Here is a 19,853-nt window from a genome sequence, read left to right on the forward strand (position 1 = left end):
TTATCTACATTTATTCCTATTATAATTATTGCATTTGGCCATAATATGGAAGCCCATTTATGCCACAGACTAAAAATAATTAAAAAGTTACTTACAACTTCATATCTCACAATTCTGACTTTTTTTTCTCTCCGAATATAAACTCAGATTTGCAAGGTATAAAAACTTTATCTTTCAATTGCACAGTGTTAACTCACAGTTGATTTTATAACCTGCAATAACATGGTTTAAACTCTGAGAAGTTAGAACTGTGAAATAAAATTCACAATTCCCTTTTTTTATTTTATGGTGAAAAGAAAATAATTGCGAGATGTAATCTCAGAATTCCGAAAAAAAGGTTGTTTGTAATCACATGATTCTGATGACACGTGAAATTCAAATGGAGGGCAGGAAATGAAAAGCAGAATAAATGAAAAGGAAATGGTTTAGACACGATTACAAGGGAAATGTATAAACAGAAAATCACTGGGTTGGACCAGATCCTTATGTTATGAAGAGGAGTGATTTTTCAGCTAAATTGAAATATTTGCCTACCATCAAGGCGGTGGATATAGGTTAAGCAACTAACCCTGATTGTAAACCGGCTATTTTATTTTATTTTTTTAAATCCCACATTTATATAATGGATGTGGGTTATATTTCATTACTTTGCTGCATGTCCAGTGTATGTGGCCCTTGGTCCTGATAGCAATATGTAAAACCAAACTTTTATTAAAATGTAATTGATTATAGCCTAGAAAGCGAGAAGGTAGGGCTTCCATAGCTGTCACTCACTTCAATTTATCGCAATCTCACAATGTTCCATTATAATCAATGAAGCTCTCTAAACTGCAATTATAATATCTTGTTTACATCGTGTCTTCATGTGGCATTTAGCATTGAGTGAATTCTGACTGTCTCACGCTGAATGCATAAAAGTTGATAGCCCTGTATCTATTTTTATGTCTTTATTGATAACTTAATATATAATTAATATCTCAATATATTATTATATCTTATATTAACCATTTCCAAACACAAGCATTATCCGACTCAGCTCCTCCTGACCACAGGCTCACGTTTACAAGCTATTATTTTCCTGTGTTTTTCAGTCAATTTCCTTTTTTTTGTTTTTTTTGGGCAGAAACAGGCTTCCATACCAAAATAACGTTTTGAAAACAAGAGAATAAGAACAGTCTGTAAAAGAAATCTTTCAATACAATTTTATATTAGTTAGTCAGGACACCAGCCCAATATATTTCTCATCATTTTAAGTGCATACAAGTTATACATAATCAGATCAATACACACGCTACATACATACAATGCAAAACATTTTCTGAATAGAAGATAGGCAGAAAAATATTCTATGGAATTAAAGAGGTTGGCTGTTTTGACTTTACAATAAATAGTGTATTTTTAGTTTATCCATGTTACATATATGAGTAGCGCATAACTAAGAAGAGTGGCCTACGTCAACTTTATAAAAGCATTCCGGCCAATATGCTGTCTACATCATCCTTAGTTTTTCCTCTTATGTACATACAGTGGATGCTTGCTAAAATTACATACATCATTTCCTTTAATGATGATGATTGTTTTAAACTTGTACTTCCTTATAATTCCAGCCAAATAGCATATATTCACTCACTTTTCTCATCAAACGTGCATTTTTCAACTCGAAAAATGACTGTCCTCAAGGCCTCTGGAAAAAAAAACAAGGTCTCAGAAAGAATTCTGGGATGTCAAACTCATAAAGACTTGCGCTAAACTGACTCATAGTAATAAACGAGATCTTTAGACTACCTGCTGCCAGCATCTGGTTTTGTACTACATGCACATTGTGTGAGTGTGGGTGTGTGCTCTTCTAGTTATAAAATGAGTGTCAGACTGGGATGGCACAGTGTTAGTGTGGGGAGGAGTCTAAGAAGTGCAAAGACTGTCCAGCTGTTCAGGGTTTAAGTACTTCACCACTTCCTTGATCCCGTCTTCACAGCTCCTAATCTTACTCAAGTCTTTCTGCTTGTCCTCTTCTTCTTTGAACTTTCTCCAAGTGTCTGTGCAAACATAAAAAGGAAAGGACGATCCAAACTGGGAAAAATTAAGTTGCATGCCGAAGTTTTACATCAAAGGCCTGTTTCATAGCGAAGCATAAATGCATTAGGGTTTTTGAAAGTTGCATTTGAATTGTAATGAAGCTTGTTTCTGCCATGGGATCGAAACATAAAAAATACTTTTTTCCCAAGTTCTGAGCTTTTATCTCACAATTCTTAGAAAATTGCGAGATGTAAAGTTGGAACTGCGAGATAAAAACTTGCAATTGTGAGAAAAAAGAATAGTTGAGTCACAATTACCAATTTTAAACTGTGGCAGAAAAAAAAAGGAATGCGAGATATAAATATATGTATATAAATATAAATGTATATATAAATATATAGTCAGAAGTCTCATAATCGTCACAGAAAAAGTCAGATTGGGAGATATAAAACAGTTTATCATTTTTATTTTTTATCCTGGATTGGAAATGGACTTCCATAGCACTGCATTTCTATATATAAAAAATTATTTCTGAGAATACTGTAATACATATGGCAAAAATCATACGGATTTCTTTAGTGTGCCGTGTCAAACAGGCCTTAGTCTGTCTGGCAATTCAACATTTAAGCTGAAAGACAGCCAATGCACACCAAAATGCATTAAGAGTGACTTGCTGAAATAGTTAAGACAGAACATTTGTAAAAAGGAAATCAAAAACCTTTCTTTAATTTTCATGTTAGACATGTTCAATTTCCTTTGGTCTCCTTCACCTTCTCATATTTCCTGGCAGCTGTAAATACTCTAAGCTCAAATATTTAGTTTCGTCCCTGGTCTCTGTGTTTTCAGGGCTGTTTAAATCATACTGTAGGTTGAGGAATATGTTTATCTCAACTTTAACAAAACACATGAATGAATGTTTAAATATGTGGTACTGTGTATTGCATGACCTTCTGTGTCTCATAAAGAAAAAACTCAAAAACTAATGCAAATCTAATTTGGTGAAATGAAATTAATTAAACATACCCTCATCTAATGTAGTCAGCAAAATGTAATTTTCCGGATAGTCTATGAGGTCTTTCTTTTGAACGTCACCTGTCTCCATCAGATGCAAAACACCTGCAAAGGTTAGAAGACAGTTTTAAGGTATAAAAAAACTAACAAAAAACAAGGTAAAACTTTAAAATAAAGTCACATTTGTTAATGTTACTTCATGCATTAACTAGCATTAACAACCATTACATTTGTTACAGTATTTATTAATCTTTATTCTTATTAGTTAATAAAAAATACAAATGTTCATTGTTAGTTTGTTAGCTCAGGTGTGTTCAATAATATTAACAGATGCAACTTTTGATTTTAAACAACAATGTTAAAATTAACATTTACCAAGATTCATAAATGCTTCAGAAGTACTTTTCACTATTATATGTTGATTCATTTATTTAACAAATGTTAACAAAAAGAACCGGATTGTTACCTTCACATTACAAATAACATTCCAGTGCTATAAAACACAACCTTATCTTGCAGCTGAGAACTGGCAAAGATTTATATAACTGATTTATAAAATCTAGGTCAGTGACTAAGAATTTAGATGAAATCTGGTAAAGTGAAAGAATCTTTTCTTCTATTTTCAGCCTAAACGATAGGTTGTTCCGGGACTTATAGAAATGATGTGTTTCATACTGTAAGTCTGAAATATTCTGTACTGAATGCACAAAAGTAACAAAACCTGTTGATGCTCAATCTTAGAACTTGGTTGAATCACCTTCAACCGTTTTCCAGACTTGCACCTCTACTTCCGTGGCTCCTTGTCTCTCAATGGCAATCATACGTACTTTATCTTCTGACTGAGCAGCTGATGGGGATTCAACTTTATACACCAAGAGACTGTTATTGTCGTGAGCAAGGTAACACCCCGTCCTGTTATTCTCTGCTTTGAGCTCTGGAAAACAAGTTGAAAGAAACACACTGATAAACCATGAAGTTTAAATCATTGCAAATATAATATCACTGATACAGTATGCCTACCTGGACAAATCTTACAGCATTTCCCCTCTATCTTTATGGGATGTTGGCATGGATACTGGTTGGGACATGTGATGCGTCTGCATTCTTGAAAGCCATCCCTGCAGGTGCACAGGATGCACTCCAAGACCTTCCCCAGCACCGGGTGCCACACATCACCATGAGAATACGTCTTGCCGCTGTATACACAAGCTTAGAAAAAGTCAGAAACCCTATGTTACTTTGACAGGACATGACTTTTGGATTTTGATGAGCGGTTCTTGATTTTTGGAAAGAGTGGTGCATCACGGTTTACCTTTCTGATGTTTGCGCTGTAGAAGAATTTTAACAGTAGTTTCAGAAGCTCCTTTGAGGTGTAGGGTCTGTAGGTTGAGGCCTCGGGGAGACCCCCGCAGTGTCGACGGCGTGGCCCTAACTGAGCGACCCCTGACCTGTTCCGCAGCACACTGATCCACAGAATGCCTCTTGTGTTTCAGGACACATAAAAACAAATGTTGTAACTCCGGACCAATATATAGATTAGCATGGTATGAAACAATAAAACAACCCTGTGAAATCTGACATACTAAAGAATTAAAACAAAACAAAATCTAGAATATACATCAGGCTTTAATGGCTCATATATTATGATATATGAGAATATGAAGACTCGTACTCAAGAAGGAAAAAACACCTCAATTTTATTTAGAGGCAATTTGTTCCAACTGATGATATTTACATGGCCAGAAAGTTAGATGAAATTCTAATACAGTAGCAGACTTTTTAAAAATGCATATAAATATCAGTTGTCACTATATTTTCAAATAATCTGTATTTTTGAGATGATCTATTGTTATGCTTAGTTTTATAAACAAAGCACTGTAGTGTTTATTATGGGGTGGTGGGGGCGAAACATATAATGCAATGCAATACAAAAATGAATGAGAGATTGTACAAATAAATGTTCCTCAAAAGCTATATATAGATAGATAGATATATAAATATATAGACAGATAGATATGTTTATATATATAAGCTATCAATCGATCACAGAAGTCATGTAGACTGTGCAAAACAAATCAAGTTTTGATGAGTTTTAATCATTTAATAATTTAGAGATATCTGATACCGTGTCTGAGAGTACAGTTGGTCCCCTGAAAATTTTAATACGTACAACTCCTCTGTTCAGTTGTTGTCCTCCGTCCTCAAATGATGCAGAATTGATATCAGTTGCACTTTCTGTTTATTCAAAGGAGACAATGTTATTTAATCATCCCAATCAGGGGTGAAATTAAAACATGAATACAGCTTGTAACATCCAATTAAAAAATATATATATCTCACTAGCATTTACAGCTAAAATACTCTTAATTGCACATATATTCTCACCTTTGCATACTAAGCAGCAAGTATCTGGGACTGACACTGGTGAGGAGCATGTAATGGGCTGACAAGTTTTCAATGCACAGAATATATTCCCATTCTTTAACAGAAAAGAATGAGATTAAAATATATATATATTAAGTATCAGAAATTTACAAAATTATTCAAATCAGCAGCTCAGCATCAGTGCATGACAACATGGGGCAAAGCAAGGATAAATTACTTGAATTTTTTTTTATTAATATAAAATCAGGTCATGAAAGTTTTAATAACATAGGAAACTGTGGAAGGAGACGTAACCTTTTTTGCATTATGCATGGTTTTATAGATCCTAAAGCCAAACATTTCTTTAATAGGACATTATTATTTGATTTTATTTTAAAATCTATGTGTCTATGAAACTATATAACTATATTCACTATTTTCAGGAAATAGGTTATATGGTGAATGCATAATGTTTAACTGAGCATTATATTTCATTTTAAAAGCATAGCCTTTTATCCAAAACGACTTGCACTGTATAAATGGTATACATGGAACCCAAGAGTTTGGATTTGCTAGCACTTCCATCTACTGTTTCAGTTACAGAAATACTGTATTTACGCCTGCTCTGCGATGCCATCTTTCAAAACACTTTATTATAAAGGATTTCACTGTTTGAGGTTAGATCCCTATGTTTAATGATGTACTATGGTGACAGCAACAATAATTATATATAAAAAAAACATAAATACTTACAGAGCAAGTACACATGACACACTGGTTCGACTGACGGGATGGGAAAAGCTCATGGTTGGCAAATGTTTCCCCAGTTTGATAAGAGCTTCCATTATACCTACAGGTTTTAATGGGGGCCCGCAGACCAGCAGGAGTTCTGTGCTCATCTGGGATTATGAGAATAGCTATCAGACATTTCAAATAAGAACGTATTCGAATCATTCATATCAATTTACATAAACAATAGGATCTGGAAAAGTGTGATGTTTTACCTGCACAACGAGGGCAACACTGCTGTGAGTTAGTCACTGGATTTTCACATCGCAGAACAGGGCATTTGATGCTGTTGCATTTCACATGACCAGACTATATGTACACCCACATGAAAGTAGACAGAAACATTGACATGTTACACATTACTGACATGTGCATGCACCTACATGACTGTATGGGAAAATTGCAACATTAGATCCTCTGGGATTGTAAAAAAAAAAAAAAACCTTTAAAAAGTAATTTTTTAGACTTGGAAGTTGGATACGTACCTCTGTGCAAGTACAGAGCATGCAGAACATGAATCCAAAGGGCTCCAAAAAGGGGTGCCAGCTATCTCCTGGCCTGTATGTCTTCTCTTTAAAAGTGCAGAAAAAACCTGACACTGAATGCAACACAAACATATATTTATTTGATTTTCAAGAATAGCATTATTTATAAATGTTTTTTTTTTCTATACATAAAACAGGGTTGACAGTTTTGCAGTTTATTTAGCCATTTTTCTCAAAGTCATGAGACTAAAAGATGACACCATAACATTAAACTGTTGTCTACTGCAGATAACGGGCTCTTACTAACAAAGCTGACAAAATACAAGATAGTGATAAATCATTTAAAAAAAAAAAAAAAAAATCCTCAGAGGATGATGAAGCCATTATGACAGTTTATATATGTTATATTTTAAATTGTGCATCATTTTAAGGAGAAATTATGATTATAACATTTAACTTGGAGACACTATTTTTAAAGACTTTTTAATAAAAAAATGTTATGTTCACTGAATTCTGCAAAATATAGTGAGGGAGACTAATGACAACATTATTAGCAAACATGGGCTAGGGAGACAAAAAAAAAGGCATCCTTATGGAGAAAAAGGATGAATAAATAAAGTTACTGGGTTTTGTTGTTGTCTTAATGAAATTAACTACAATAATAATATCGTTGTTTACACATATTAATGAAGGATATAAAAGACACCTTTTCACGCAATGACAATAATTTGAATGACTTTGAAACACTTAAAGCGCCGTAATAAAGTTGTAATATATAACTTCATCACACATTGTCAATACAACTGAATCGTGTCGCTGGCAGAATGATGCAACGAAGTGTGATGCCTATTTACCAATAAAACATTTTTTTGACGGAGTCACTTACTTTTTGCTGGTCGTATTGCCTCTGTTTCACCCTGAACGAAGCATCGCATTGTAACCAAAATGAAAAGATGTTTCAAGTAGGTCATTCTTTTCTTCATATTCCAGGAAACTGTGGACTTGCAGGATTTGTCTTCTCAAACTTCTCCGCACTTTATAACTACGACGGTCTGTGGGAGTTTCTGTAGCGCTTCTAGGTTTTTATCTAAAGCGCCTCCTACAGGAAAACCAACTTGCTCGTTGTGTTGAACAAACATTATTTTAGAAACATTACCAAAAATAAATAAATGAATAAATAAAATTGGGGAAGAATCAATTATGGAAAATGTGAACTGCTTTAAACTCATCAAATCTGATATAATTCTGATATATGTTTATTTAGAAAAATGTTTTATATAAAAAAGTAATTCAACAAATTGTGTGTAATATTGACAGTAGTTAAAAAAAATACTAATTGAGTTGCTGCTGCACGGTATCAGTATATGGACTTATATTGTGCTGATAAGCTTTTATGTAATAAAATTATGTAATTATTTTCTGGAGCAGTTTACAAATTATCGTAATTAAAATAAATATATTAACATGTTAATTGATGTTGTAGTTCAAATAAGTTTGAAATTGTTATATATATATATATATATATATATATATATATATATATATATATATATATATATATATATATATAGGGCCAACAGCCAAACTGATGTCATATTTAAAAATAATAATAGTAAATTGATAAAAATGATTTTAAAAATCATTTGGATCGATGGATGGATGAATAAATGGTGATTTTGATGTGAAAAGGTGTTAGAGGCCATCCCTCAGGGAATATACCATTAATTTCAGAGAAGAATGAGACGTAAAACACATGCCCATCTAGATATATAAGCTCTTAGCACATGATGACAATATATTTATTGCAAACTCAATATATCTGACAGGAATGATATATACTGTTTATTTGTAATCGACACAAAGATCACACAATTTGTCACCATCTACCCAATATCTTAATAGTGTTTTATTGCAAACTAAAATGAACTCATTCATGAAAAAGCAAAAAGTAAAGCACCTGTTAGTTTAGATTACACATCATCTCAGTCTCAATCTGAGCTGCCCGTTCCACTCTGTTCAGATAAACAGTCCTGTACTTCCTTTTCATGTCCTTCAGTAGAGTCAGTGTTTCCTTGTATTCTCCCTTACAGATACCATTCCCTCCTCCGAGTACCTTATCTGGATAGAGAACACATAAAAGTGCATTTAATTAATTTCATTCTATGAGCAATGATGTGTTTAATTTCAGAAATATCTATCATATTAGTTTGAATAGTAGTTCGGAGGTTTTCCTAAATGGCATATCTACAATCAGTCCATTGAAGTTCATGCATGTAGTGCAGTCCTACACACTAGCAATCTGTTAAGTGTTGAAATAATAGAGGAACAGCTGCAAAGCCAAATAGAGCATTTCAAAGTAAACAGTGCTGAACAATCATTATAACATCTCTGCAGTGTGCTTGTTAGTTGACCTGTAAAACATGCTAGTTTGTGCTAGTTGATGAAATTTATTTGCTGCTCAGTTGGAAAATATTTCCTGCTGGAATAGCATCACTATGCTTGCCTTCCTTAATTACATTGGATTCCATCATGGTTTTGTCATTTTAATAAATAAGTGACTACGTATATTTCAAAGCCTGCTATAAAATGACAAAGGAAGTATCTGTTACCTAATGGAACTTTGCTTATTGTTTTCTCCTCCTTTATTTGGGCAAAAAGTTCCTCAACTTTTTCTCCTTTCGACTTCTTTGGTCCCAAAGGAGGCAAATTTTTAATCTGTGAAAAGAATGTTTCTGCCATGTTATTAATTGCACATGTTGTGTTTTCGTGCTGAATGCACTGTATATAACTGATGAATGACCTTTTTCTCTCTTTCCGTGTACAGCTTCTGTGGAAGGTCCAGATTCGCTTTAGAATCTCTAAACACAAGCAGGTTCTTGAGCATGTGCTCCAAAACACTTATGGCTTGTTGAATTCCTGCAATGAGAGAAATCAATTACAACACGAAGGAACAAACGGCAAGAGATCAACAACAGAGTTTAGGAAAGTTCCTACCAGAAAACTCAGGCATTTCCAGCTCAGGTTTGATTTCATAACCAACCAGTTTTTCTGGACATGCTTTGCTGCCTTTTTCCAGTTCGGTTTCCTTTGAATCATCTGGATCTTCTTGGTATTCAGATTCATTTAAGCCATTAATCTGGATAATTCAATAAAACAAAAGTTTTCTAACATGCATATCATTCAAACTGCTAGTTTCTAGGTGCAAAAATATTACCTATGTAACAAAGAATGGCTCTGCATTTTGATTCGTCTCAAAGAATATGTCTGCACTTGTCAAGTCAAAATGGTCCTGGCCTATGTCAATGTCTTCCTTGTCGTCAATGCTTGTTTGAGACGAGAAGCCAAATGCACGAGTTAAATCATACTCTAAGGGTAGAGGATTAGCTTGTCCAGAACATTTCTTGAAGAAGAGCATTTCTGTAGAATGTTGATTTGCTGTGATCGAAGGAAATTTTGGAAGTGTGGTTTTTACCTGAAAGTTTAAGTAGAGGGTAAATTGCTTCTGAAAGGATTTACTTATATTGAAAATATAAATGGCTAAATCCAAACTTGTGCATTTATGACACCTTTCGTCTAGGAAGTATATGTCGCTAAATTAGATTGGTTGTTTTTTTGGGTGTTATCTTAATACCCAGCTTGTCTTGAAGAAAACATGTCAACATTGGTGGATCCCCTGTATTGAAAAACACAAAAATATATATTTTTATTTTTTGTCAGATTTAGTTGATTTAATGCATTAACAATGAGCCTGCCTGAGGATGTATGAGCTTACCACTTCTATCAGTTGTCAAGGGGTTTGAGTGAATAACAAGCTCACTGAGCTTTGGAAACAATGCCACGGGCAACAATGCCTCTTCCTCAGCTATCTAGAGGAAAGAAGTGGCAAATAGCTCTGCTGTCAATGACTTCATATGGCTGTCTATGTTTGTAGCAAATCAAATGCCTTTTAACCACAAGCAGGTGATACACAGACCTCATTGTTGGCCAAATTCAGATGACAAAGTTCTGGAAAAGGTAGACCCTGAGCGCATCTATCCTCCTTTCTCTGATGTTAGTATTGTACGGGACCAGAATGCATTTCGAGACATGCTTTATCCTCCTATTTGGGATGCAAGTTAGACTGTAAAATGCTGATAAATATCTCTGATAAATTGAAAAAAAAATGTAATTGATATGACGTATGTAAACAGGAGAATAAAAAAATAAGAGAGAAAATCCTACTTTCAATTTTTTCTGGTTTTCCGCTGGCTCATTGTGATATCAGAGTCTATTTGGCAGAGAAAGTAAAAAAATTAACATGTAAACAACTTGTTTTCCTACTTAAAATTTGTCTTTTTTATTTTAATTAAATATACTAACACTTTATCTTCTCGTCATTCACTGTGTTCACATTCTGTCCGATGCTTTATGGAGCATGTCTGTGCATCTTGTAATGTTGCCATCTGTTCTAAGAATGGGACTCCTGAGATGTAATTTCCTTGTAAGTTGAGATGAGGAAGTCTAAATGCACAATAAAGTTATATAAGAAAACAAAAATTAAAAGAGAATGGAAAAAAACTCATGCAGTTTCTTAAAAATACAATTTCCAGTTTGAGCTTACATTGCCTGTTTGCATTTTCCTCATTTATTAGTTTATAATTTATGACTTAAATTTTCTCAAAATAAAAAAACAGGGCCATTTAATTAATACACATTAATGTTTACAAAACTAAGGCTACAGCATTGTTTTGGTTAAAATTCTATTTGAACATTTTGTAGCTGTGCCTCAAGAGGGCAGTCTATACCAAGAAGATTTGATAGACTACCTAATGTTACTCAACTGCTTGTAATGACTGCACCTAAATGTGACTTTTATGTTATATGACTGAAATTCATTTAAACATTCCACAAATACCAGAGAGAACTATTCCTCTAAAAAAGGTTACTTACTTCTTTAAGTTAGCGAGGCTCATAAACACTCCTAGAGAAGATGTTTTGTTGTCATCAAGCATCAATACCTCCAGAGTTTGAAATAGTGAGACATCTTGTTCTGTGCTGATGAAAAATATAAGATTATAAAACTATGTCTTGTGAAGGAACTACAGTAAACGTTTACTTTTCTCCAGGACTGGTACAAGGTCCAGCCGTGTGTGTGTGTGTGTGTGAATATTATAAAACATACAAAATATTGTATTACCTAAAGTTAAATGGTTATCAAATGTTATCAAATTGTTCCAAACCCTCAAGTTTGACCTGTTTACAAAAAAGAAAAATCCTTCTGTGATGTAATGGGAAATGTGTTTTTTTATTATTATATTTAATTAATTGATTTTAATTTATTTACAGAAATATAGTAAAATAAGTAATTATATTGTAGAAATCTATAAGTTTTGTGGTTAAAATAAGTCAAATATGGCTACACTGAGAAATATTTGTTTTAAAAACATTTTTTAAAACATTTTATGTCATCTTGAGGCCTCCTGTTGGGAACCGCTGGGTTAATCGAACAATCTAGCTTTAAACAATGCTTCAGCGCTTACCATTTGCAAATTCTGGCCACTGATGTTAACAGAACAGAGGTCAGAGGGCTTATCCACACAATGCAATGTAATCTGAAGTATTGTGGAAGTGTTTGCATTTATGCTGAATAAAAAGAGAAATTGAACATCAATGTCACATTTTAAACAAGTCAATGAATTAACAGACACATTTAATAAGCATTCTTACAAAAAGTTGAGAATCTAGAGTGTGGCTAGCACTCTCTGGTCATCTCTTTTCATGTTTCCCAGAGTGCACTTCAAAGCTTGATCCTGAAATGTTTTCCCCTTTTGATGACCTCTCTTCCAAAGTATTTCTGTTTGCTACAAGCCAGTGTGCAGCCCCTTGAAAAATAAATAATATTACAATGGACTGTTTAATAATTACAGTTTTATTTATTTATTATAATTATTAATTAATGTTAAGAGTTCATAGACGTGTTTTCCACAATATTCAGTGAGACTGATAAAAGAAATTTACACTTTTATTCAGCAAGGACACATTCAACTGATCAACTTACGATAGAGTCTATTATTTCAAATGAATAGAATGCTGCTAGAATACTGAGAAAAAGAAAATACTATAATGAGGAAACAAAAATATTAAGCAGCACAAATATTTTCAACATTGATTCTAATAAGAAATGTTTCTTGAGCCCCAAATCAGCATATTTGAAGGATTTGTGATGGATCATGTGAACTTTATCATCAAAGGAATAAAAATCACCTTCGTTTGGATGAAAAAAATTATCTTATTGAGAAACAGTTTGAAGGGTAACTTTGTCCATTGTCCAGTTTGTAAATCCCCAGTCCTGTCATTTCTTTCAGGGAGCCTTTCTTAGACAACATTAAGTTGTGAGCAATAACAACACTCACTCACACACACACACACAAATAAAAATAAAATGCATACCAAATAAACCGTTAACCGCAAACGTTAAGATTAAATACTTCAGTAACTCTAGAAAAGTAACTTACATTAACTTGGACCGAGCCTCTTCTACAATATGCTCTGTCTCGAATATTTTTACAAACAAGACAATTGTATCCTAACAACCGCGATATGGTAAATGTAGTATTTATTACACGTTTATTGATTCTTTTGAGAATTCAGTGAATACAATTTTTTAAATGATAAATTAATTTGAAAAAGGTACAGTTGAATTAATACAAGTGAATGAGATAAGTGTACAGCGTTAGTTCGAACTACATTTCCCACAATGCATTGAATTAGTTTCCGCTTTCGTCTTTTTTTTTTTTTCGCTTTCGTCTTTCTCAGCTGTCTGCAGTAGAGCAAGCAGGAAACGGAGATCTACATTACACAGTACTGTACGTTTAAACGGAGTATTACACGTTATATGGAACGCAAAGTGATTGTACGTTGTAATGTCAGTTTTTATCTTAATATCTTTAATTTAAAAGGATATCATTGACGCCGTATCAGTTGATCATGTATGCCTATGTGGGATCAGGACGTTTACGTTTTAATGGGTTTATAGTTATATTTATTTTCTACTTCTATTTATTATTAAAAAATAGCAGGGACAGCATTTTCTGAAGACGTCTCAAAGCAGTGTCTAGATATCTGTGGATGGAAATGCCTCAAGTTCAAAGTCCAAAGTCCACTGCATTTCATGTCCAGTATATGTTTACCTACTTTTGTTTTTCTAGGAGTGATTGGCCTCATGGCATCAAAAAGCCACCCAAAAGCCCAGCATGCCCTGCCTGCACGAACAGCATTATTCCAACAGAAGGATGGTAAAACATATAGGATTCCTGCTCTAATCTACATCAGTGATGCTCAGACTTTCCTTGCCTTTGCTGAAGAGCGCAGCACTCCACGTGACAGTGATGCAAAAGTGTTGGTCATGAGAAGAGGATTACTGCTAAATGGATCCCTTCAGGTAGTTTCCTTTTTTCCTATATTATGTATTATTATTTATCAATATATCTGTAGTTTACAAGGTACAGATAAATGCAACTTTGGTTAACATAGAAACTTCAAAAACATAAAAACAAAAACCTCTTACTGACCACAAACTTTTTAACAATAGTGTGTAATTTTCAGCATTTATACACAATTGAATGAATTGTCATTGTTTTCAGTGGTCTCCTGCTCAAACACTCTCTTCTGCTCGTTTGCCGGATCATCGCACCATGAATCCATGTCCAGTCTATGAGAGGAAATCCAAAACCATCTATCTGTTCTTTGTCTGCATATTGGGCAATACCACAGAGTTTTACCAGATTGCTACGGGTAGAAACCAAGTACGGCTGTGTTACGTCACTAGTACAGACTATGGCCAAAACTGGAGCAAGTTAACAGATTTAACAAATATTGTTGGAGTTGAGATTTGCAACTGGGCTACTTTTGCAGTTGGACCAGGACATGGTATTCAGATGAAAAGGGGAAGACTAATCATTCCAGCTTATGTTTATTACATACATTGTAGGTGTTTTCCTTTTCATTTTCCACTCATAGTCAGGCCTCATGCTTTAGCGTTCTTTAGTGATGACTGTGGTGTCACCTGGCAGATGGGAGAAAAAATCCCAATGAAATCCTGCGAATGTGAGATGGCTGAGATCATAGACCACTCTGATGGGAGTCATTTGTACTGCAATGCCCGTAGTACATGTGGCCACAGAGTGGAGGCTTTAAGTGAGAGCAGGGGGTCAGCTTTTGACAACCCTCATGTTGCTCAGAAACTCGTGGAGCCCCATCATGGCTGCCAGGGTAGTGTGTTGAGCTTCCCTGTGCCTGAGCCATCGGAAGAAGTGGAGAAGAGCCCAAATGATTGCTTGACACAGTCAGACACAAAAACATGGTTACTCTATTCCCATCCAACAAATAAAAAGAAAAGGAAGGATCTTGGAGTTTACTTGAACAAATCACCCTTGAAAACGTCTGGTTGGTGCCAACCATGGATCATCCATAAGGGTCCCAGTGGATATTCAGATTTGACACAGTTTGAGGAGCGATTTGCCTGCCTCATGGAGTGTGGAGAGAAAAGTGAGATTGAGGAAATAGCCTTTGTGGAATTTAAACTCAGCAATATATTGTGCACTTGAAATGATGAAAGTACTTCCTGTGGCAAGTTTTAAATAAATAACTCTCCCCAAAATGAAAATTTGCCTAAAATTAGTACATCCTCAAGCCATCCAAGATATAAATTAGTTTGTTACGTCATCTGAACAAATTTGGAGAAATTTTGCTTAATATCAACTTGTTCACAAATGGATCCTTCAGTAAATGGGTGCCGTCAGAATTAGAGTTCCGACAGCTGATTAAACACAATCATTCAAAAGTAATCCATAACACTCCAGTCCATCAATTATTATTTTGTGACATGAAAAGCTGTTTGTCATAAACAAATCCTTCATTAAGATGTTTTAACTTTTAAACCATCGAATCAGTCCTCTTTACTGAATCAGAAGATAAATTTACTTGCAATGGTCATGAGAATAATTCTAAATGATTGTTTAATAAATTAATATTTCATCAGCTGTTTGGACTCTAATTCTGATGGCACCCATTCACTGAAGATGATCCATACGTGAAAAATGTAGATAATGCTAAATTTCTCTGAATCCGTTGCAATGAAGAAACAAGCTCATCTACATCTTGAGAGCGAGGGTGAGTACATTCTGGATGCAAAACATTTTTGAATTCAGATAAATTTATCTGAGGTGAAGTCCCAGCATCTCTTAAAATATGGAGTTGTTATGGCTTAAAAAATTAAGCAGTTAATGTCATAATTAAATCATGCCTTAATACATGTCTTAGGAATGCTTAACCTTGTATTTATGTATTTATTGTAGGCAAATGCCTATTATTTGCTTGTTGACCTTTGTTAAAGGACTGTATGATGGTAACTACTCATTTCTATGTCATATGGGCTGCTTAATTATGTTGGATTGTGTAGACTTATTTTGATTCAATATTTCACTGATACAGACTAGCGTTATTAAAATATATGGTATGATTAAGTTTAATCTGGTCATGCTTTTAATCAAAATTTACTGATTGTGTTGCATGATATAATCGGCAGCCAAATAATACTGTATACTATATTCTTATTATTAAGTGTGTCTTTTGGTCTTTTTATGGCAAGGTCATAGTGGACAGAATTAATGAAGGATTAAGCTTCATTTAGACAACTATATATCTATATAAAAATACTATTATATATATATATATATATATATATATATATTTATAGTATTTTTATCAGATATATCGATAAGATCGCAGTGGATATAATATTGAAATAATTTTAAATTCATGTTCATAATTTAGCAAAATTTCAGGAGTTGTCCCATTTTTATCACTTTATTTTATATTTTGTCTGTCAGTAGGATGCGATCTTAAATCGTCAGCCCTGTTACTATGACTTTGAAAAGTAAACAAATCATTTAAAAACTGGATATTTGTAGAAATATCATTTTAATAAACACCTGACGTTATTACGTTAAAGACATTCAGGTAAAAATAGAAAAGCAGCTATTTCGTGGAATGACCCTGTAACTAAGTTACATCTGGCCTATTACTCTTGCAGTCACAGCAAAATAAGAGTCTGCATGTGTTTAATCAGTGGTTAAGTAGCCTGCAGCCACATTATTTTTCATGTAAGCAAATTTAAAACTATAATGTGTCAGATTTCCAGTAAAGCACTTCTGCTAATAGTAGTTGTATTGTGATTCAATAGTTTCACGGTTATTGTGTAGATTTTACAGACTAGTTTACTTTTAATATGGACCACAGAAAGACTGGCATACTTTGTGTAGTTAAGGGTTAAGGGGTGTCATAATAGCTGGTTCAAGAGTAAAAAATACCTCCAAGACATTTGTTTTGACCATAATCCATGCACCAGAGCTGATTGTGGATGGTGGCACCCTATGATTTGCACGCCCCTCTGAAGGGAGGAGAAACTCATCGGCTTTGGTTAAAAATAAAAGCTTTAAACTCAAAGAAACCACCAAAATTTCCACTTCATTGATGGTAGACCCACAGAAAATCATCCCATTCCCCGAGAAATGTTGCTCCAGTGAAGACTCCGAGGGGACGTCTCGTCAGGATATATCCACAAACAAGTTACAGCTTCTTGTTAAGTTACGTGCTTTAACAAATGACAGTGTTTAAACTATTTCTTTATCAATGACACTCCCATTGGGCATGAATAATATTTAGTGCTAAGCTGAAGTTGTTGACAATAGAAGAAAACTGTAAAAAAAACAGCGCATAGAGGATATCTAAAATTACAATTCTGTCATTTACTTACTCCCAAGTTGTTGCAAACCTGTGTTAATTTCTTTTTGCTGCTGAACACAAAGGAAGATATTTCGAAGAATGTTTGTAACCAAGCAAATCTTGGGTCCCATTCACTTCCATAGTAATAAGAAATAATACTATGGTAGTGAATTAGATCCAAGAATAGTTTGTATATTAACATTATTCCAAATATACTCCTTTGTGTTCAGTCGAACACATTTATATGGGTTTAGAACAAGTTGAGGTTGAGTAAATTATGAAAATGTAAATTTTTGGGTGAACTATTCCTGAAGCCAGGTACTGTGATTATACTGAAAAGCCCGGGGAGCAGTTGGGGGTTCAGTGGCTTGCTCAAGGGCACCTAAGTCGTGGTATTGCTTGCCCGAGACTCGAACCCACAACCTTAGGGTTAGGAGTCATACTCTCTAACCACTAGGCCACGACTTAAAAAACATGAAAATAAAAGTAGCACTGTACTGGGACTGGAACACCATGGTGCCATGTACAAAATACTTTTGCTATTTTTTGTAAATGTGGGGTGGAGAATGTATCAGTTTCTCCTGAGCATCTGACTGACTTCAGTGTTGTGTTTTGCAGATGATGAGCAAGGTGCCCATGAAACCGCACGAACGGAGACATTACAGCTGCCCTTTCAATACAGTGATCTCTGAAGTCCAGGTCCATTGACAGAGCACACTTATGCCTCAGGGGATAAAATAATGTTATACAAGGCAATACAGTTCCACGGTGAAGATCCCTTAGCCCTTGCCATTCTCAAGAATGACACTAGCTCTTTATTGTGCACTGTTAAATTGTACTCTTCCAATTTTAAGATGCACATAATGTATCAAATGTGGATGACCATGATGAAGCTGAAGTTGATTTATTTCAAGGAGATCTTGCTGAATGTTTTGAGGAGGAGCACATGAGTCTACATTCCATGTCATTTTATATGAAATTTAGAATAGTGTAGTAATTTTGGATACATTGCGTAGTTGTTTTGGAATTATTCAGTGTTACCATTAAATATACAGTTTTTGCACAAATATTTTTTAAATATCTTATATTACTTATCTCTCCTTTTATATGCACACACACACACACACACACGGCAGCCATTTGTGCTGTGGTGCAGTTGAAGGTCCAGTGCCTTGCTCAAGGGTACCTCAGTCATGGTATTGCCGGCCCAAGACTCAAACCCACAATCTTAGGAGTCAAACTCTTTAACCACTAGGCTATGACTTTCCCCTAAAAATAATGGTCAGTTTGTCATTTTATTCAAAATTCATGGAACAAATGGAAAACATTCTTAATAGTACTGTAAAAAGAATAAATGCATACAAAATAAAAAAAAAATAATATAAATAAATATATAAAAGGTACACATTTTAGTTACAACTTTTATTTTAGATGCAATCCTGCACTATATAATAATCAGTTCACGGATAGACACGAGACAAATAAGCAACCAGGCCTGTGAAAACAAGACCAAAACAAGCGACTTTTTCTACGGACCCCACCTAGGTTCTGGGAAGAGAAAAATAAACTGTGTGCATGGTTTTACAATTCGTGGGGACGAATTTTAAACTGTGGGTACAGACTGTCAATTTACATCCATGTGGACAGATTGGTAAACTGTGCGCAGTCTTACAAAACTGCACACAAGGTACAGTTTATTTATTTTTCTCCCCCCTGAGCTTCAGGACAATGACCACAAGAGGGAGTTAAACCACCTTTTAACATTATTTAACATTAGAAAACGTCTCCGGTTACTATCGTAACCTCGGTTCCCTGAGAGGCGGGAACGAGACATTACGTCAGCTAAGACGTATATGGGAACTCCTCCCTTCTCCCACTTTGCTGAAATCTTATTGGCTAACGCCAGCTGGGGGCAGCTGGCCAATTGACGCGAAGCATGCAAATACTGACAGGTTCGCGGGCCGTATAATTTGCATGGGCGCGAAAATTACGTCAGAATCACGACTGAACGCTAGCACAGCTGATCAAACAGCGACCACGGAGGCTAACGTAATGTCTCGTTCCCACCTCTTAGGGAACCGAGGTTACGATAGTAACCGGAGACGTTCCCTCTCGAGGCGGGAACTCAACATTACGTCAGCTAAGACGTATATGGGAACTGTATAAAATCCCGCCGTGAGAGCAGTGAAGATAAGCCCTGAATGGAGTCAATCACCCCCACACATAAGCAGGACAGTTCTAGCCAATGGGCGTGTCGCTTAGAGTGCTTGCATCTGATAGGCGGAACTAGACCAATGAGACATAGCTCCGACCCTAACAAAATTAGCATATCTTCATGCAATAAATGTGAAGCCCGCACTAAACAGGGCAGACACAACACAAAGACACTCAAGCTTGAGAGTAAACACAGAGTCGACAGCTTAG

General features: G+C 34.9%; 2 protein-coding genes and 2 pseudogenes across 2 annotated transcripts; 1 reads left to right on the forward strand and 3 right to left on the reverse strand.

Moving 5' to 3' along the window:
- Positions 1–1,188: 1,188 nt before the first annotated feature.
- Positions 1,189–7,730, reverse strand: LOC132117189 (chordin-like protein 2). Its single transcript, XM_059526294.1, has 11 exons — positions 7,552–7,730; positions 6,666–6,778; positions 6,396–6,489; positions 6,145–6,290; positions 5,413–5,506; positions 5,198–5,262; positions 4,340–4,508; positions 4,048–4,236; positions 3,785–3,961; positions 3,040–3,132; positions 1,189–2,036 (listed from the first exon to the last, which is right to left on the reverse strand). Exons 1-11 carry the CDS (start codon positions 7,646–7,648, stop codon positions 1,903–1,905), a joined length of 1,371 nt encoding a protein of 456 aa, XP_059382277.1. The 5' UTR covers positions 7,649–7,730; the 3' UTR covers positions 1,189–1,902.
- Positions 7,731–8,456: 726 nt separating this feature from the next.
- Positions 8,457–10,080, reverse strand: LOC132117192 (uncharacterized; annotated as a pseudogene).
- Positions 10,081–10,135: 55 nt separating this feature from the next.
- LOC132116574 (X-ray radiation resistance-associated protein 1-like) lies at positions 10,136–13,868 on the reverse strand (annotated as a pseudogene).
- On the forward strand, positions 13,463–15,838 carry LOC132117190 (sialidase-3-like). Its single transcript, XM_059526295.1, has 3 exons — positions 13,463–13,510; positions 13,853–14,085; positions 14,288–15,838. The coding sequence occupies exons 2-3, from the start codon at positions 13,867–13,869 to the stop codon at positions 15,248–15,250; spliced, it is 1,182 nt and encodes a 393-aa protein (XP_059382278.1). The 5' UTR covers positions 13,463–13,510; positions 13,853–13,866; the 3' UTR covers positions 15,251–15,838.
- Positions 15,839–19,853: the final 4,015 nt, after the last annotated feature.

Source organism: Carassius carassius, chromosome 36 (genome assembly GCF_963082965.1).
Source record: "Carassius carassius chromosome 36, fCarCar2.1, whole genome shotgun sequence".
In the NCBI taxonomy this organism is placed as follows: Eukaryota; Metazoa; Chordata; class Actinopteri; order Cypriniformes; family Cyprinidae; genus Carassius; species Carassius carassius.